The 20081-nt window shown below is 38.8% G+C and overlaps 1 protein-coding gene across 3 annotated transcripts in view; it reads left to right on the top strand.

Moving 5' to 3' along the window:
• Window positions 1-20081, top strand: part of HHAT (hedgehog acyltransferase) — a 192205-nt gene that overhangs the window by 52581 nt on the left and 119543 nt on the right. For all 3 annotated transcript variants that reach the window (XM_066546472.1, XM_066546470.1, XM_066546473.1), the window contains 2 exons: window positions 1364-1535; window positions 10957-11107. In XM_066546472.1, the coding sequence (XP_066402569.1) occupies window positions 1364-1535; window positions 10957-11107 (323 nt within the window). The remainder of the gene's footprint in view (window positions 1-1363; window positions 1536-10956; window positions 11108-20081) is intronic.

The following is a 20081-nucleotide window of genomic DNA, read 5'->3' as shown; positions in this document are numbered from 1 at the left end:
ATGTCTGTATTTGCAGAAGGTTCTCCTTAAATATGTACAGATATGTGTGGTTAAAGCCATTAAAAAGATGGAACAAACTGAGCAACCCTAATGTGTTTGCTGAATGGTATTGTCAGAGCTCTTACCTGAGCAGAGGGTATTATTACCTTGGCAGATGAGATCAGAAGAGGGTTTCCAAGGATGCAGTGCCCAGCAGTTGATTCAAAATGCACAATACTAAGAGAATCTTTATTGATGCTCTTGTAAGAGACCACTCTCAGAACCCCTCAACTGAAGCTGAGCCTGGCATGAGGGTTCCTGCTGAGCACATTGGAAAGCAGAAATTCTGGAGCTGGAGACAATGGACTGCTGTATGATCCAGAGAGTGTAATAGCAATTCTGGCAATTGGCATCCACAGCCACTTTGTCACTGGCCTTGTGGAATTGCTGAGTTGAAGCAAGCACAGCAGTTCTAGACATGGGTTTGAAGGCCTGTTGTGCAAATCCCTGAGATAAATGGTAGTCTCCAAGCTTTCACATTGTCATGTAGCTGATACAAAGGAGCCCTCCAAATGAGTGTGCATGTTAACTGTACTGTGCTTGGGACTGAAGGCCTGTGCAGATGAGTTGGTTACTTCTCTTGTATGTGCTTTTTTGGGGGCCATTTAGAGATTGGAGAAGGAATAATGGATCTATACAATAATGGATCTATAACGCATGGCTGAATTTTTAGGCAATCCTGTGTTTCTGGTTTTTGATTCTGTTCTCTTTTAGTGTGGAAAGGTGGTGCAATAATAATATGCCAGCGTGCTTACTGCAGTCAGCAGTCTCAGAGTTTGGAGCTTCTTGAGAAGCCTGTCAACTGCAAGCTTTGCCTTATTGGATATTTAACTTGCACTTCCATTTTCTCAGCACATTCTGTAGATCTTGCTGACTTTGGCAATGCTATGGGAGGAAAATTAAGAACTGTCCTCAAGTTCTCTGCAGATTCTCTGCAGATGGTAGAAGTTGGAGATATTTTAAGAGTATGCAGTTATTGTTCCTGTTTGGAAGGGCTGCTTGGAAAACCTTCTTCTTCCTAGCTGTAGTTTCTTTAATCTTTTTATATTATCTCCAGAGGTCAAGTTGCAGGAGTTAAAGTCTCGTGTCTGGATTCTGTTCAGGTTAACAACAGTTGGCCTTTTTTACAACAGTTAGGTGCAATGTACATACACATTTGCCTTCTTGTTGGTTTCTACTGCTTACTGAGATTGAGAATGGAGAGACTCCCTCTATAGAGTGTGTGAGGAATTTCTAAATGGTGTAGTGAAAAGTTCCCAGGATAAGTATTTTGAGTAAAATGGTCAGTTTTGTGCCAGGTAACTTCTTTGGATTTCTTCTTTAGATGAGGAGACAAGAAGCTTTCAGTGTGAAGACCAATCTCATCATCTTAATTGTTGGCATAATTCGTATTTTCTTTTGGTGGTGCCTGGCTGAGCTGATGATTCACCTCATGTATATCCATGCTCTCTACAGTAGTGCTCTGCCTTTGGAATCTGCGTCTTACTGGGCCTTGGGTGAGTATAGAACCAATAGCAGAAATCTTTCTTCTTCCCCCAGTTCAAGAACCCCAGTCTGCACCTCTTTAATGTCCACTTGTAGGTACTTAAATGCACATTATAGCCAGCCACTATCAGAAAGGTGGTCTACGGACTCTTAATATAACATGTGGATTCTCCATAAGCTTAGTTGAACTTACTGAGCTGCTTCCTAAATTAAAAAATATTCTGTACTTTTTCCAGTCTAGAGTATGTCCCTAAACTTTGGTCTAAGGTGATTCTCCCACTCAAGTCATAGAAGTGGACACTTAAAAGGAGTTTATTAATTGTGGGGGATGAAGAAGGGGAGATGTTAAGAATGATTTTTATCTCCTTCTGATTGATATTTCTATGCATTCACATTGAAAAGTAAAAGGACAGAACTTGTAAAAATAGTAGAAGGAAGGACTTGCAAATAAGGTAACCTGAAAGTAGTAGTCAGTGCCTCTCAGTTCTATTTTCCTGCTTGGCTTCCCCCACTTCCACCTTGTCTGCAGCTCCCTGGTATTTCATTAAAATGCCCAGCTGTGAGGAAAAGGAGTGCTGACAAATGCAGTGTAAATCAGCAAAAGCTTTAGATGATGGTATGTAAGCAACTGGCATATGTGCTTGATTTGATTCCTGCCCCCACTTCCCAAGCTGTCTCACCAGGTAGGAAGGAAAAAAGCAAAGAAAGTCCAGACCTTAAAACTGGTTTCTGAAAAAGCCTTGGTGATTTCTGCCTTGCAGGAAGTATCCCTTGCACCAGGGATTGATACACAGACTGGTATGGAGCTCACCTGTGTCACCACAGTGTGTGTGTGTGTGTGTGTGTGTGTGTTGGAGAGCACTTGGACTGCACTGGGCTCTGGTCAGCAGAGGGCAATGTGAGCACTCTGTGTGTACCCATGTGTGCATACATACACACTTGATACATGTTTTAGTATATAATTTTGATATCTAAAAAAGGGCAAGGGCAGATGGAGAGCAAGAAAGGGAGAGGTATGCCTCAGTGGTTTGTTGTTTGTTCCACTCCTCACTCAGTCACTGTTTAGAAAGGGAGTTCTGAGTTTCCATTTTCTATTTTAAACATCAGTTCATTGATGAGTTAAATCTGTTAGCTCCTCGTGCTTGTGTGTGTTACAAAAAGCTGGCCACTTGATAATGCAGGGAAGGCTCCAGAATTAGGCATGAAATATTCCAGCAGTGGTGCTACTGATGGATTCCTCCCTCCCTTCAAGACTACCAGTGTTGATTTTATAGGGAGGGGAGAGAGTTATGTTATAGACAACGGCTAAGTTGTCTGTGTATTTATTTGATGAAATAAAGTGTGTTATCCCTAAGAATTAAAATACATTTTGAACAGAGGGTTAGAGAAGGTGAAAATGCCTCAAAGCAACAGGAGATGAAAGCCACTGTTAGAGCAAGTTTGGACTGTAAAGGTACCTATGTCAAATTAAATTTTTGTATTCTAACAAGCTGCTTTGAATCACCTGCCTTTAGGACAGGTGTTCTCAAAGTGTAACCCTGTTCTCACTGAGCTTTGTTTTTGTAGTAATCTAGGCAGGTATTTATACTATAAATGAGATTTTGAGCTAGAAGTTGGTCTCTTAATGTTTTCTCTGCAGGTTTTATCACATTGATTATATAGGTTTTCTTAGACTCAAATCAGTGGTAGGCCACTGTTGTGACTTGCTTTAGGGAACTACCAATATATGAGTATGGGTACTGGAAATAATTTACTTTTAAGTCTCACTGGACCCTTATGGATCTCAGCATGCTTCTACACTAGTTCCTGTACAGAGCCAAGCTCTCTCCTCTGTCACTTTGCATGCTGTGTTATTGGAACTAATTTCATCAGATAACTGAGTCTTAAGACCAAAGAAGCAGCTTGCTGTTGACTCAGGAGGATTATCCATGGTATGTAAGCCTTTCTGCACTGATGGGGTTTGTTAATTTTGGGTGTCCTGTTTGACTGCAGCAGCTTCAAAACAGCATGGAACATCTATTTACACTGTGATGCCTGGCTGCCCTGATAGCCTGGTAAACTTAAGGGAAAGGCTGTGAGGCTGTTCTTCACTCACTTCTAATTAAGGAGCTTATATCCGCTACTGCATTTTTTTTTTCTGGGATAACTTTGAGCAATGGGCAGTAAATGCCAAAAGTGCAGGCAAGGCAGCACTGCTGTGAGGTTTTGCTCTCAGCACCTAAGGGTGATTTCAGTCTACTCCTCCTGACTGTGAAGCCAGAGTGTGTTCTGCATCCCTGTGTGGTGTTCCTGTAAGGTGAGGCAACAAAGAAATAAAAAAATACTCCAAAACTAAATCCTGAGTAACAATGCTTGTTAAAAAATGCTAGTGTATAACAGTGCCATTTATGGCCATGTAAAGCAGAAATGCTCAAGTGACCTAAACTAACATTGCTAAGGGCACACAGGTATAAAATTAAAAAATAGTAGGAGAATGTAACCCAGCAGTAGGAGAAGTATTTTCTCTTGTATGGATGGAATCAGAGGCAAATGAGTTTCTATAAGCAGCAACATACCAAGTGGTGCAATATAGCTTTTCAGTAACCAAATATCAGGTGCCACATCCAGAACAGAATCTAGAATATGACTGGGCTGTGTCCAGCTCTATGCCTCTTTGCTATATATGTATGGTCCTTCAGTTTGTGGAAGGGATGTGAATTTCTGAACACAGAATTAATTTAAAGATGCCAGCTGTGCAATCACAGAACTTTTATTTATTGGTCCCAGGAAGCCATTGTTTGGAGCATGTGAGCATTTTCCAGAATTCACAAATCATTGTGTCTCTGTTCACAAATGTTTGTGTCTGTGGATGGTTAGTTGTTGACATACTGAGCAATATCAGGGCATTTGTGCATTTTAATGATGACTATCAAATGCAGTGTTTATAGCAATTCTGTGGTTTTGTGTTGGTGCTGCATCTCGTTCTGGTAGCATCAGTCAGACTGGCTGAAAGAATTGGATGCTTTCAGAATTAATGACACAGCAGGAAGACTCATATTCCATGGTAATGGAAGCCATGATAGTTCATTCTTCTCAGTTTTAACATTAATTTGGAATAATTTTCTGCCTTTACATTTTACAGTGTAAAATGTAGATTTGCAGGCACCAAGAATAAAAGCCACCATGAATTCCAGTAATCCCGTATCCTGATGAATTGCAGCATACCAGAACAATAGCTACACTGTGCCAGAGCAGAGGTTCATCTGTTCTACAGAGTAATTTTTGGATATGCTATGTAATGAAGCAAGAGAAAAGAAATGAGTAAAAGACAGGTAGATTGGTGATCCTTTTCAATGTCTGTTCTTCAGGCTTCTGCAGCTGAATGACAAATTCACTGACATGTGGTAATGGGGAGTTTAATAGCATTGGTTGAAAGAGCTCAAATTGAAACAAGTGATTCTTTTTTTTCTTTGCTATGACAACGTGGACTATCAATGGTAAAATTCACTCTGCTGAGGTACATTCTATTGTATAGAAACTGAAATGTGTGTTGCTAGGTCATTTGTGTGTTAAGTCTGATTCTGAAAATGCAGATGTTGGAAGAAACACTGCTGTATTTCCCTGACGAGCCTTCACATTTATCCTGGTGATTCAGCACCATCTCTTTATCCCTGCTCATCTGAGCAAAGCTTCACATCCATCTGGCAAGGTGCAGGGAATGATGGAAGACAGAAATGTGTATGAAAATACGTTGTTGAATATACTTGTTGCACTGGATTCATCTTAATAGCTCTTGTAGTTGTGAAAATATATTTTGCTAGGAATCTGTCTGTGCTTTGCCAGAGGTGTGTGATGTATAGATGTGCATCTGGGCTGTACACACCTGGTGGAATGTTGGGAATTCCCTGTGGGTTTCATGTATCTGTCCTAACCAGGTGCAGTCCTTTTGTTCTAGTGAAGCATGCACAAGGTAGTGTCAATTAGCTTTCACTGTTTTAATTATTAACTAGGCTCTACTACTTCAAAAGGGTAATTTCATATGAGGGGCATGTAAGTCAGTCTAGAATATGATCTGTTCAAAGGTAGAGCCACGTGGCTTAATCTGTAGTTGCTGATCTCATGTTTTATTTTGTTAGAAGAAGAAATGTTATGTATGTTCTTCTTTGACACTTAGACCTACAGAGCAATCTGTGTAAATTGGATGTAGGGTTCTGGTTTTGATGTGTTTGCAGTTTTTTATGATAAATCCACAGATGGGAAGTAGATTTCTGAGTTCATTTTCAGAAGCATGCAGCATTTTGCTATTGAAATCAGGGGATCTGTTCATCTAAGTAGTAGTGAAATACTAAGAGGAGTCTTAGATTTTTTTCCATCTGGAAGATAAAGATAACGAGAAATTGATGAAATATTTGGATCTTGAGGTCTGTTTGAAAACTGGAAATATAAACACAAATCAGAAAACTTTGATTTTTTTTTTCTAGAATATTAAGTTGTTCCCTGTTTTGTAGAAAGAAGTGTTCATGTGTGTAAGTTTTCTTTTTCTAATCTTTCCTGTAGGCTAAACTTCAAGATCCTATTGGCAGTTGACTTGCTTCTATGACTACTTTTCTTTTTACTCATGCATATTGTGGCTTAATCCCAGCTAGAAACTGAACACTACACAGCTGCCCACTCCTTTTCTTTTCTTGGAGAGGTGGGAAGAGAACTGGAAGAATAAAACTGAGAATTTATGGATTGAGATAAAGACAGTTTAGTAGGTCAATTAAAAACTGCATGCACAAGCAAAGCAAAACAAGGAATTAATGCCTCACTTCTCTGAGCAGGCAGGTGTTGGATCTGCCCCAGGGAAGCTGGGCTCCTTCATGCACTATGGTTACTTTGGAAGACAAATGCCATTACTCTGAACATCCCCCCTTTCTTTCTCCCCCAGCTTCAGATGCTAAGCATGAGTATATGGTATGGGATACCCCTTGGGTCAGCTGTCCTGGCTGTGCCTCCTCCAAACCCCTTGTGCACCCTCAGCCTTCTCACTGGTGGAGGGTGAGGAGCAGAAAAGACCTTGACTCTCTGAACTCTGTAGTAACAAAAGCATCTCTCTGCTTTCATCAACACTGTTTTCTGCACAAATCCAAAACACAGCCCCACACTGGCCACTGTGAAGAAAATTAACTCTATCCCAGTAAAAAACAGTGCAATGTGATGACTCTTGGTTTTTTTAGAGAGCCTTTTCCTGCAAGTATTTTCTATAATTTTCTAAGAACACAATGCTTACAGTAGATATTTTCATATAATGGTTTGGGTTGGAAGGGACCTTAAAGATCATCCAATTCCAACCCCTTTGCCATGGGCATTCCTTCCACTAGTCCAAGTTTCACAAAGTCCTTGGGAGTATTCATGGTAGGTGTCTTTAAAGCATGTGTGTGCTTGAAAAGCCTTCTGGTTTACTTTAACTTGGAAGACCTGTCTATGCCTTGACTGAGAGTCCCTTGACAGTTCTGTTTAGTCTTGTTTAAGTAATTTCACTTTGGAACCTTTATATCCATTCATCTTTCTCTAAAAATTAGCACTTAGCCTCCAGGACAAACACTGTGGTACTTTCCTGCCACTCCTCCATCCACAGAAGGATATTTCTTGCTTCTTGTGAGCTGCTGGAAGGCTGAGATATTTTGAACTTGGTGATATGGCCCCAAATTCTGAGCTGTTAGAAATGTCTGCTTCCTATTAGACTTCTGCCATGTGTCAGAACCCTTTTGAAATGTGACTGCATATTTATCTCTGTTTTCTAGTGGAACCTGTGCTGGTACTTGACAGAAACAAACATCTCCAATCAATAATGCCATAGGGTCAATGTAGCTGCAAAAAGGGTAAAGTTGTGATGTTGTGCTGATCATAAAATTGCCTTCTAAGTTACAGTTGACCATGACTTTTGGTGTTGGCTTAAGGACAGAAAAATGTCAAGTGTGATTTGTAGTATCTGGATGCAAACATTTTCTTGTTTGTTTATGAAAATATTCTGTTTGTTAACTTCAAAATCCACCAGTTAGAATTTTGAGAATGTGTAGACTAAAATTAAGTCATGTAAATATTCTAATTTGTCATGATCTTTGTTTCAAAGCTCTATGCAACTTAGGAAATGCAGTTCTGCAGTAAACTTAAGGTTAAGGAAAATATTTTAAGGTTTTTAAATACATTTTTAAAGCATAGGAAAGCTTAGAATTTTTTAAGGATGGGAAGATGATAAATTGAAAATACCAGCTTCTATAAAAGTAAATTGCTTTAGTCTGGGACTTCAAACAGCTTGACTGTTGAAATGCATGGGATTAAGATCAGGTACTTTACCTTGATATTTTATCCCTTAACACATCCTGTTTTAAAAAAAAAATAATCTCAACTTTGAATCCTTTGAATTAATTTATTCTGGAGAAAAGATAGAATCTTGGCAGTACTTTTTCCTCTCAGCTGTGTTATAATATACATTTGATATGGCTTGTTTCCAATTTAAAATAATGCTCATGTGTGTGGAGGAATTATTATATGAAAAATTATAGAAGAAATTATGTGATATTGTTAATGAATTTGATTGTTAATTTCATGCTTCTAAATCGGGTGAAGCAGTCCGTTTGCTTCTGGCTACTTTGTGCAAGTGAGTGAAGCAAATGCAAAGCAGCTGGAGTGTCTCAGGTATGCAGGAAGGTTTGAAGCCTGTGCCTGTTGCCACTGCAGCCCAGCTATTGTGTGGCTGTGAATCTTGCCCTTAGTTTTCCCAGTGTGGCCAGAACTTTCCTACTGCTGGCATGAGCCCAAGACCAATGCGAACTTGATCTGTGTACTTTGATAGGGACCTTTGTGTTGCTGTTTTTGTGAGTCTTAGAATTTCCACATGCAGAGTAGCTCCTGTGCTGGGTGTGACTGTGATGTGATGTCTGTGTTTAAGATGCCAGTGCTACTGAGCTGCCTGTTAGTTACAGTAATGATAACCTACGTGTGTGTTATTGGAGAGTGTGAAAATGCCTTTTTTCCCCAACTTGCATATTATGACTTCGTATTCATGAACTCAATCTTTCATCATTATATTTAAAATCAAATGTATTGATTTTATTTGGGTCTCAGACTGGAAGCCTGTTTCTAAATACCTTCCCATCAAGCACAGCCAAAAGATTTTGAATTTTACTACTACACAGACAGCTGTGATCTTCATAAGTGGTTTGTGTGGGTGTCAGTGTTCAGCTCTCCAATGAAATTTGTCAGAAAAGAAATGAGACACTGAATGAGAAGGGAATTAAAGCAGAAATTTGGCTGTACAGATGATTTAGCAGTAATCTAATGTGGAGCTAATTGGCTAGTATCCAAATTGTGCTTCTGATTGTTTGTTTTCCTCCAGGGGAAAATGTTATTGAATACTTGATGCCTGCTGCCCCGAAGTAAAATAACATAAGCTTCATGTCTCAGTATTTTGTTCTAACATCACTTTTTATCTTGTATGGCACAACTGTTTCTTATCATGTGCATGGATTATGATATCAAAACTGAAAATGTTGTACTGTTGTAGGAAAATACTGGCCATGTGTAGGTCAGCAGGAATTTTGCATTTGACATTATTACTGCCAGAATTTCACTCTAGTAGATGAATTTTTAATGTTTAGTTTTTGGTTGTCATCCATAGTATACTCATTGGTCAGCAGAATGCAATAGAGATGTTTCCCCCCCCTCAAAAAAAAAAAAAAAGACAGGTTACTTAAATGTTCATGGAGTTGTACTGCTACAGTCAGATTAAAAACTTTGTCTCCAAGGACAGTCTGCTGGAAGGCTTTAAAAATGTGTTGAACGTCTCAAGTCCTTCAGTCAAGTTAGGTAATATAACTGAGCAAAAGCAGAGCACTGGGGTAGGAGATGTAGCAATTGCATTTTATAATTTTTTTCTGTATTGAAGTATAATTTTAGTTTCCCTTCTTTGTGGTGAGATTTTCTGCATGCCAACTGTCAGATGGAGAAGTTCACCAAAGTCATTGGGTCCTTGAATGACCTCACCAATTCTGTAAAGGTGTTGGCCTCTGCTTTTTACTGAATTTTTACTTATTGGTCAATACTACTTTTTTCAACAAAAAACATTTAGAATATTAGTAGGAATCACCTTCCTTTATAATGCATTCGAAGGTTGTTACTTGCATGAATAATAATAATATGTATGATTTTCCATCTCAGATCTGTGTAAGATGCTGGAGTTTGTGTCATAACCTGAGGTTGTGAGCAAGCACACTGATGAAATTTCTCCTTTGGAATTAAGGCAGCTACAGGACCTTAAGGAGACCTTGTCTGTGGGTTTAAAAACTGAAATATGCTTTAAACATTATGCCAATGGAGTTCCAGTTTTCTATGCTTTGGATGCAGCAGAAGGGGATCTTGTAATGATGCCTTAGGTTTTAGCTTTTATATTTTTCAGATTCTGTACTGCTTTTTTCAGATTCTGTACTGCAGTTCTGAGCTTCATATTAAGGGATGGTAAGCTCTCTTCACAGACTAGGTAGATAAACAATTCCTTTCCTTGCTTGGCACCAAGGACAACCACCCCAGTCTCAGGTCCAAGAGCATAAACAATGTGGACTGAAGAGAGAAGCAAGAAGGCTGGGACTTCATAACCTAAAGCTATAGATTGGAAAATTAACTCAAATATTCTGGTGGGCCAGAACTTATAAAAGTGAGAGACCTTGTGACTGGTTGTCCATTTTGTGACCATTTTGGGTCCATCTTGGGTGTAGCCCTGGCTGGGCTCTTGTACGGCCCAAGGTGTATCCATTGAGGCCTTTTCATAAATACTTCTTTATTCTTTAAATCTGTCTAGCCCCTCTTTCAGGTCAGCCTTCACAAGGCATCAGCAGGGGTTATTTTCTGGGGACTCAGTCTAGCAGGGGATGGAGTGTTCATGGGGATGTCAGGATAACGTGCAGCTATAGCCACTGGTTATGGCTCTTCTGGAGCAATAAGTGTAGAGTGGTTGGTTGGGGTTTTTTTTACAAAGATAAATTTACTGTCCCCGTGGTAAATGTTCATTGCTTATATTGGTATATTCTGATTTTTAGCTCGACATAAGTCAGTTGTTTGGTTTTTTTTCATAGCAGTCAACACCCACAGTCCAGAGATTTTGGAGACTGGAAGTACAGATGCATATTTGTGCCTTCATGCTGGAATGAGGGTACCATTTTGTATATGTGCCTAATACCCTAAATGCATGGGTTTGTGTGCTGTGTCTCTTGTGAAGAGACAAATGTTATGTATCCTATCAAGAAATGGTGCTTGCCTTAGTTCTTAGAACAATTGCTGTTTGGAGATCATCAGTATTAACAGTTTTTTTTAATGTTTCAGGACTTGTTTACTGTATGCTTTGTTGTTTTTTTTCTTTTAGGTGGCCTATTTAGGTGGCCTTTACTGTATGCTTTGTTGTTTTTTTTCTTTTAGGTGGCCTGGCATTAGCTCAAGTACTTTTTTTTTATGTGAAATATCTGGTTCTGTATGGTGTTCCTGGCCTTCTCCTTCAAATGGATGGACTCAAGCCTCCAGCTCTGCCTTGCTGTGTGAGCCTGATGCACAGTTTCACTAAAATGTGGAGGTTAGTCATTGCTGCTTTTCAGGCAGTTTGTTACTGATACATGGCAGTCAGTAAGAGCATGCATGTGTGTTCAGACTCACATACGTGTTTGCTTTCCTGTCCTTGTGCTTTTTCTCTCATCCCCATTATTCATCTTTAGTGCTTTTTAAATGGACTTCAACTTGATGGTTACTTTTTTCACACTGTGGAGGGATAAGGGCAAGTACCCATTTCAGCATTTTCATATTTTTAATTACTAGAGTTAGACTCAGCCTATCTCATTAATATAGTAATTTTTTTTCCAGTTATCTATTAAATGATTTTTTTTTCAGTCTGCGTTTAAACTCCACGTTATTTGAGCTTGAAATCCTTCCAAAGACTGAAAATAAATGCTTGGTTAATCACATGAGGAAAGCTGTAGTTATAATATTTTAACATGTAGAGTCATATGGTAGAGGAAGTCTTGAATATATTAAAAGTACTATGAAAATTATACTTGTTTATAAAGTAGGATGGATTTCTGGATCTGCTTTGCTTTTACAGGAGTTCCAGCACAATATTTTTTTCAGAAACCTATGAATTTTTTATCTTATGTTTGCTTTAAATCAGTGTTCACTGAAATATTTTCACCAAAAACTGTCTCCTAGGTGGATTCTGCTTAATGTTTACCTTCTGTGTAAGAGTGGATTCACTTGACTTCTCCCTTATTTTCCTCTGCACTAGCCAATATTCCTTCAGGCTCTGGGGCTCTGTGCCCCATACTTCTAAAAACAATCCCCTAATGATTTAGACTTGTCTGTCTTTTAGTGCAGAGGCTTCTCTCCTGTTGTGTTAGTGCAGAGCCTGTCAGAACAGTGCTTACTCCATCTTGTCTCTGACTGCTCTGCAATATGAATAAAGCTTTTAATTTTAGTCATTAAAACAGTGGGCCTGCTGTTATCAGAGTTTTATTGGATGAGATTTTAATTTTGTTTTCAGCTTGAAGCTAGTTATAACAAGAAGGCTTTATAGTTTATAATAGTTGGCATGTGTAGATCTGAAGTATTCGAAGAAATGCAGCAGGAAGAGTGCAGAAAACAGATGAATTATTAAAAATTATTTCAGCTACTCACAACTGCTTTGGTTTAAATGCTCTTTCAGAGTTTGCACTGAACTTATGACCTACAGAGTTAATATAGAAATCTGTCATTTTTACCAGGCACTCTCATGAGAGCAGCATTTCTTGGCCTCCTGGCACTTGTAGGCAGAGTTGCAAACAGCAGCAATTTTTCCCCTTTGTCAGTTCTTATTCCAGGGAATCTGTGTGTTGCACTGGAGGTGCCAAGTGAATTTCAGCACAAATCCTAATACTGTGCCAGGTAGTTATAACAGCCATGAAAAGGTGCTCTGCACCTGCAAATGTGTGTGGTGTATCACAGTAAAAAAACTGGACATTCCTTAAGATATTCATTACTCTTGTACAAAAATTGAAACTAATATCTAAGTAGAAAGCCTTTCTTTACAGAAGGAATAAGTGTCAGGTGCTGATATTAATCTTTTGCCAGATTATTTAATTTCTATCAAGAATTCGTTGCCAGAAGTAATAAAATTATTTCGCAGATTGAATTTGTTTGCTTTGCATGTTGAAAAAAGTCAGTTAATATATACCTGGCTTGATTTCTTGCCCTCAAGTTTCTTTAGTAGTAGATTTTTCTGTGGCTGCTGTGTTATGGGACATTCTCAATTAAATAAGGAGCTTTGTGAATGCCCTGAATGATGATGTCCTTAAAACTCTTCAAACACTCTACCCAGAGGCTTTGCAGTCTGATGTGGTGCATCAGTATCTTGTATAGGAGTGTTGTGGTAGAAGTAGGAACAGCCCTTGTTTCTGAACTGTATGACTGAAAAGGACAAAAGTTTGCAAATTATGAGTTTAGCATAAAACTATGAAAAAAGGGGAAAGTAAATGGCTTATGTTGTGAAGCCTTGTTAACCATGACACTGTTTCCCTAAAGTTCTAAATACATTTTGATAGTTTGTAAATACAAGACTTTAACAGAAATGTTCCTGACAACTTTATCAGTGTGTCAAATTTAAATATTAAGAATGCCATGTCTGTTTTAATCTGGCAGAGTGAGATTTCTACCAGACTGTTTTCATTAAATAGTAGTCTGGTAAAGCTTATTAAAGACTTCTTAGGGCCAGGCTGGGACACGGAGTGGATTGGAATAATCCAAATGACTTGGAGTTAGACCACTCTTACCTTCTGTCTGGCATCAGGGACACTGCTCAGGAAAAAGTGCTTGTGCATGCTTGGCTCACTCTTCCCCTTCTTGCTGATATCCACTTGAGAATACTGTCAGGAACATGTAGGCTGGACTTTCCAAGGCCCAGTATTACAATTTTTGTCTCAAAGCTTTTAGCAGTGCACATTTTGAAGGAGAGAAGCCTGGAGAGAGAAACGTGAATGTCACAAATATGCTATTAAGGAGCCTTGCACCACCACCTGGTGTCCTTTGTGCATAACAACAAAGCTTTTGATCCCATCTATCCAGACCTGTGTCACTTCTAGTCAGTACATGTTGACATAATTCACTGTGATACAGCACGTGGAAGAGCTTTCAGTCAGGAAGGTAAGAAAGATAGCACAGTGTGTCTAAAGGTGTCTAAAGTTTCTCTAGAGCTGAAAAGCAAAGCAGGTGTTAAAAAACCAAATCAAGTAGTTTGCCTCTCTATGGTACTAAACAATAAACCAAATAGTGTTCACTCAAACCTAAAATAAAAGACTTTAATTAAAAAAGTTATCAAGCCTATGATAGGTTCTCCCTAATTCACATTTAATCAGGACAATCTCTAGAGTCAAAAAATTATCAATCTTGTTTGCTGCCTCGAGACAAATACAGGTGTTGAATGTGTTACTCTGGTTTCATTTCACCTGGATATCATTAGCTAGCTAAATATGCAGCTGCATAGGTAATAAATGCATGATAAATACACTGCTATTCAAAAGCTTTATTATAGCTGTGAAAAGGAGTCTCTGAGCTCCTGATTTCCAGAGAGGATAGCAGTTCAGTGGCATGCAGTCTTAGTTTTTAATGTCTGCTTTACCTTAAGCTATGATGAATTAAAACTTAGTTTTTGTTATCAGGGTTAAAAGCAAGGTAATGAATTGTGAGAGAAGAACCAATGTTCTTGGAAACTTGTGCCTTAAAAGAATTAGTCAAGGCTGATGCTTGCCATACAAATTCTCAGGTGGTGGGAATGAATTGTGTACTGCAACTAGAAGTAGTTGTGTTACTGCTGAAACTTACAAATTGAAATATGGAAAAATATCCTAGTGGAGGAGTAATGGTTTGGAAACTACAAAAACAAAAGATAGTGCATAACTAAATCCTATATAAAATTTGACATATTGGTAAATTATCTTGTATAATTTACAAGATAATGTATTCCATAGAGGAACTTGTCAGTTTGTAAATTAGGTCAACAGTTGGCTGCTGTTCATGGAAAAATAATCATGCTTCCATTTTTTATTTTTTTCATACTGTTACAGGGTATGACTCTGCAACAAAAATGTTGGACACATTAGTTAGATATGTTTTGCCATGCTGTGGGAGCAGCATGACATAAACCCCACCGTTATTTCTAGTCACAGACTGATTTGAAATATGCAGAAGCACAACACCTTGATGATGTTCCAGGGCGGGAGCACCTTGCCTATGCAGATGGTTTGAGAGAGCTGGGTTCACCCTGGAGAAGCAAAAGCTCCAGGGAAACCTCATTGCAGCCTTCCAGTACCTAAAGGGGGCTTATTAAAAAGAGGGAGAGTGACCTTTTTATGCAGGCAGGTAGTGATAGGCAAGGGGAAATGGTTTTAAAGTGAAAGAGGAGAGGTTTAGATTAGATTGTAAGAAGCAATTCTTTAGTGAGATGGTGGTGAGGCATTGGAATATGTTGCCCAGAGAAACTGTGGATGTCCTGTCCCTGGAAGTGTTCAAGGCCAGGTTGGATGGAGTCCTGATCAGCCTGGTCTAGTGAGAGTTGTTCTTACATGTGTCAGGGGCATTGCAACTAGATTATCTTTAAAGGCCCCTTACAACCCCAACAGTTCTGTGATTCCATTACTTCTTCTGTCTTTCCACCTTGAAATCTTGTCATTCTCAAATATCCCAAAATAGTTTGGAGACAAATGTGTTGGGGATGAAGTGTGCTAAAACTTGATGCATGTTTAATATAGGTTAGTCTCAGCAAGAGTAGAGGCTTTTCAAGAAGGCAGGCAGAAGTAGCATATGAAACGTAGATTTCACTGGAATCAGTATTTCATCTAGATTAAAGAAAATGAAGTTGAAGAATGCTGCCAGAGGAAAATAAAAAATGCAGTGATAAAGATCAGGTAATTTTCAACTACCATGCTTTAGGTTTTAGATTCTACTCTGTGTTTAACATCCTGATTCTTGACAGACAAGAGTCTGACATTAGGCAGCCCCTGATTTTCTTGCATGCCTAAGGGGTGGACTAGGAGGGCTGTATTTGGCATGTATAGACACACACAGTTCTATACAAGCAAGTTAAATTTATGTCAGTGATGTTTTAGTAACATCCAAAAATGGCATCTGGGTTATGATTTGCCATTGAAATTGTCTGCCATTTAGTTTAGTTTACTGGCCTTGTTACTGCTTAAGATTATTCACATGACCTGAAAAAAAGTGGTCTTTGTGCAAGGTCTCAGTGACTTGCTTCAAATTATGGATTACAGTCTGCTGTGGTCTTATCACTTTCTGGGCTATAATAATGTCATAGAAAAATAGATCTACAGATAAAAATGTAAATTTATTTGCATTTGTTTCTTCCTCATCCTGGTACTTTTTGCCTACTTTTACCATTGATCCTGAAACTTTTCTCCTTCTGGAAACAATTCCTTGTATGTCTGTCAAAAAGGACATTGCCAGGGTTTTTTCCTTTTGTTTTGGATTTTTCTGGGAAAAGGCAAGTCTGACACTTATGTGTGAGTGTGAGCACAAGAGATCACTGTGACCACATGCAGTAATTCCAGAATGATGAATAGGCTGCAAAAACTTACTGTGTTTTATTTCTGGCTTAAACTCCTGATAGTGTTGTTCAATTGCCTATTAGTTTATGGTGAGGACTGAAATAGATATTTAAGAAAGGAAAATGGACTTCCTGACCTGTAGAGGTAAAGTAATTATTGAGTGCTTTTTCATCTGTGCTTCTTAATGTCTCAACCAGTTTGACATGTACTTTCTGGTCTTGGGTTTCTGATTTTTAGTAGTGCAATAAATAATCTTGGGAATTAGCTTGTTAAGTATATCAAAACAAGAAAGATGCTGAAAGGCTTTGTTAAATACCATTAAAGTAATTTAAATAAGATCAGAATTGGAGTTTCTGTAAGTGCTTGACTTGGAAAGCTTGCCTCCTAAATTCCTAAATAGCCAATACAAGTCAACACAAACATAATTGTGTGTAACAATAGCAACTGTAGCTGTGCTGCAGATCTGTGTAGTCAGGATGACATCCTTGCCTCCGGGCTCAGAGTAATGTGCCTTTGTGTGTTTAGGGGCTTGTACTCTAACAAATGGTGAAAGGTTCACTCTTTCTGTTTGGGTCTTGTAGTGCTCTTTTGTTGTGGTGTTTCTGGATAGGCTGATGGATGGTCTGAAATAGGAGATAGCAGATTTTGCTCTCTAAACTTTTTTTTTTTTTTTTTTTTTTTTGTGATAACAGCAAATTGCTGTTGTGCAACCTGTCATTTGGAGGGCAGAAAGGAAGGATGATAGGTTGTAATTGTAATTTGTAATTGTAGGGCAGAAAGGAAGGATGATAGGTTAAACTTCTTTACATTGCAGGTATCCTCAGGAGTGGTTAAGTTACCAAGCCTTGAAAAATTTGCATGAGGGAAGGAGAAAGAGGCAGTGAAAAGAAACTCCACATCTCCATGGCAGATGGAAGGAGGGATTCAGCATGAATCACCCAAAGCCTGTAGAAATTGGAATGGCACATCTAGATCTGTGGCTCACACCTGTTGCCCACCCTGCTGTGGAAGGGGTTGCAGCAGCTGCTTTCCAAAGCTGTAGGAAGACCTCCTCTGAGGTTCTGTGCCTGGGGACAGGGTCAGTCTGGGGATTAGAGCCAGGACAAGCCTATTGTACTATGACCACAGAATCTAATTTTCAGTGCTGTGGGAGGCCTACCAGTCAGCTTCAAGAGGATGAGGTATTTTCCAGGTGGTTTGTTTTGTATTTGTCCTACAATTCTACACAGCTATGTTTTTGAAAGCACTCTACTCCATGTTCGTGATGGGAAGTACTGAGCAGCTGGAACGGAGAGACAAGAAAAGGAAGGACATGCTTATGCATGTTTCCCTTTCCTCTAGAGTTGAGGATTGTGTCTTCTGGTACATTTTTACCCTTTGATATTTTCAAAGAAGGAGGTTGTCCAGTATGTTGTAGACAGTGTATCAGGTAGAATAAATGTCTTTTACCTAGGTTCTCAGTGGTTTTAGACTTAAAAATATTAATGCTGCAACATTTCTATTCCAAAGTCAAAATGCATCTTTTCCCTATTGTGTTTTGGAGGTGATATCTTAAATATAAAAAAGATTATTTAAAGAATATTAAGTTTTTATTCTTGAGAAGATTTAACATGGTCTTTGAGGATGCTGAGTGTGAATCTTGGGAAGGAAAGTGCTTTCTTCCTTCTCTTGATACATAAAGTTGAATGTAAGGCAGGTCTCCCTGTATGTTCTTGCCCTCTACAACTCCTGTGGTATTCCTAAGCAGAATGATTTGGTGTTAAATCCACAATCACAGTGTGCACAGACAGCTGGAGTCAAGGAAAGCTCTCCTTAGGCTGTGGAGCTATAACTAACATTATAGTTAGTTAAATATTGCACCTGCTTGCCAATATCTGAATGTTATCTGAATAACTTCAACTTCTTGCCAAAAACTTGGCTATTTAGTTGCAGAATTAGTGCATATCTTTAATTGTGGAATAACTTGTTTTAAAGTCTAAAAATAAGTCTCCCTGATTTACTGTATTTTTTGTTAACCGTGGTGATGCTTAAAGCTGAGTGTTGATCTGTGATGTTTCCAGCTAAGATGTCACCTGAATATATGAAAGTTTTGGACTTGTTAGCCATTCTCTCTCTCACTGATGGAGACAGAAGATTTAACTGCTTTCAATGTCAGCTAAATTAGTGCATACTGCAGTTACCTGCTGTACTGTACAGTTCAATTTGCTGGTTTCATCAAAGCTTTGAAAGGCTCCTTAAATCTCTTCAATAGAGAAAAAGAAATCTGTTATTCTGGAGTGTAAAAGGAAGTGAGTAATAAGGCACCCTAATCCTTCTTGGATCTAAATTACATAATTATTGGGAATTTATTTGTCTAATGACTCCATTGTCACTGTAATTTGAAATTGCTGGGTTTTTTAACAATCAAGCTAAACCCACCTACGTCTTTTCACCTGTGAAGCCCATTGCTCACTGTATTTGATATGAGCTCTGTGTAGATATAAACTATTACTGCTGCTCACATTTGGCAAGCAGCACTCTGCCTGCTCACAACTACTGTAGAAAATGAGTAATGGCTGTTAATAAACTTGTTTGCTGTGTTTGCAGTAAGGATGGAGATCTCACAGTAATTGGATGATCACGCTGCAGTGCAGGAGTCTTATGTGACAAAGACTGAGGGAGAACTTTCCCTATGGGAGTTTGCCACTAATGGGCATTAGGTTTCATCCACTCTCCATGAGCTACTACAGGCTTTTGAAGAATTGGGGAAGGTATAAAATTAAAGTAATATTTCTTCTGAAGGGCTTTAGGAGATATTAACAGAATACAAATGAGACTTCGCTTTTTAAAAAAGTGTTTGCTGAGCTGTATCGCCAAGATCCAGTGATTGGATATGTGAGAAACAGAACCAATTTGTTATTTTAAAGCCTCCCAAGCAGGCAGACTTGTGTGCAATTTACATACACACTGCCAATGGCTGATGCCTGCTGAACATGCTGCTTCTCTTTCTGTCCAGGAGATTACAGGGGTGAGGAGGAGTCACTGCCTAGAATCATTACAACTTTCCTCGGGCTTTCTGATATAATACAAGTTCTGCATTTAAACTGAAATGAAACAACAAAACATATTAGGTCATGAATTCAATTTGTAGGCTGGAGGCCGCTAGCATTGTGAAGTGTTTCTCTGTGGTCCTCAGAAGAGCTTTCTCCTTGTGGGTGTCTTACTGTAGGTTAATTTTACTATGCAGGTCTCCAGCCTGAGTTCCCAGCTAATAAGCAAAACTGTGCAGGTGAAGCTTTGAGACTTACTAATAGCTTCTACTTGGAGATGAAAGTGTATCTAACAAAATGCACACTGAAATTGGACTGTATTCTGCATTATACAGACTGTCCAGAGTCAGTCCAGGTGTATTTCTGCTTCCCTTGAAATCAGTGAGGGTTTTGTGCTCATTTTGATGGTGTCAGGATTTCACTGTGGATTTCCACCGTTCTCCTGGCTACAAGAAGCCCTAACTTCTCCCTGTGGTGCTATGCAGTAAATACTTCCCAAATAAAATGTTTAGGGCTTTTCCTTAAAGTGATCAGACATATATAGAGGACTGTTTCTGTGAAGTAATGTGAATTTTGATGCATTTGCCATATTGGTGCTACAGAGCACTTACAGCACTGAGCAGGAACCTCTGTATGGAGGCATCCAGCACAGGCACAAAACAGTGGGAGCTTTGGTTATTTTAATAATGGAGGACACCATAAGGCAAGTTGGTATACTGCTGAATCATTCCAGAAAGAAGCACAACAGGGATTCAAAGTGTTTTATCTAAGCATGAAGTGTTAAAATTCCAGGGTCCTTAAGCAAGTGTCAGAGAATGATAAAGGTATCTTCATGTATACACAAGTTCTGCTTATTATTGCTGTAACAAGAAATTGTTTGTCAAAGATATGATATGGAACCATTTGAAAGTCTTCATATTTTCTCTTTCAGATAGCA

The sequence above is a fragment of the Molothrus aeneus genome, chromosome 3 (genome assembly GCF_037042795.1).
Source record: "Molothrus aeneus isolate 106 chromosome 3, BPBGC_Maene_1.0, whole genome shotgun sequence".
Lineage (NCBI taxonomy): Eukaryota > Metazoa > Chordata > Aves > Passeriformes > Icteridae > Molothrus > Molothrus aeneus.
This window is presented reverse-complemented; position numbering and strand designations above follow the sequence as displayed.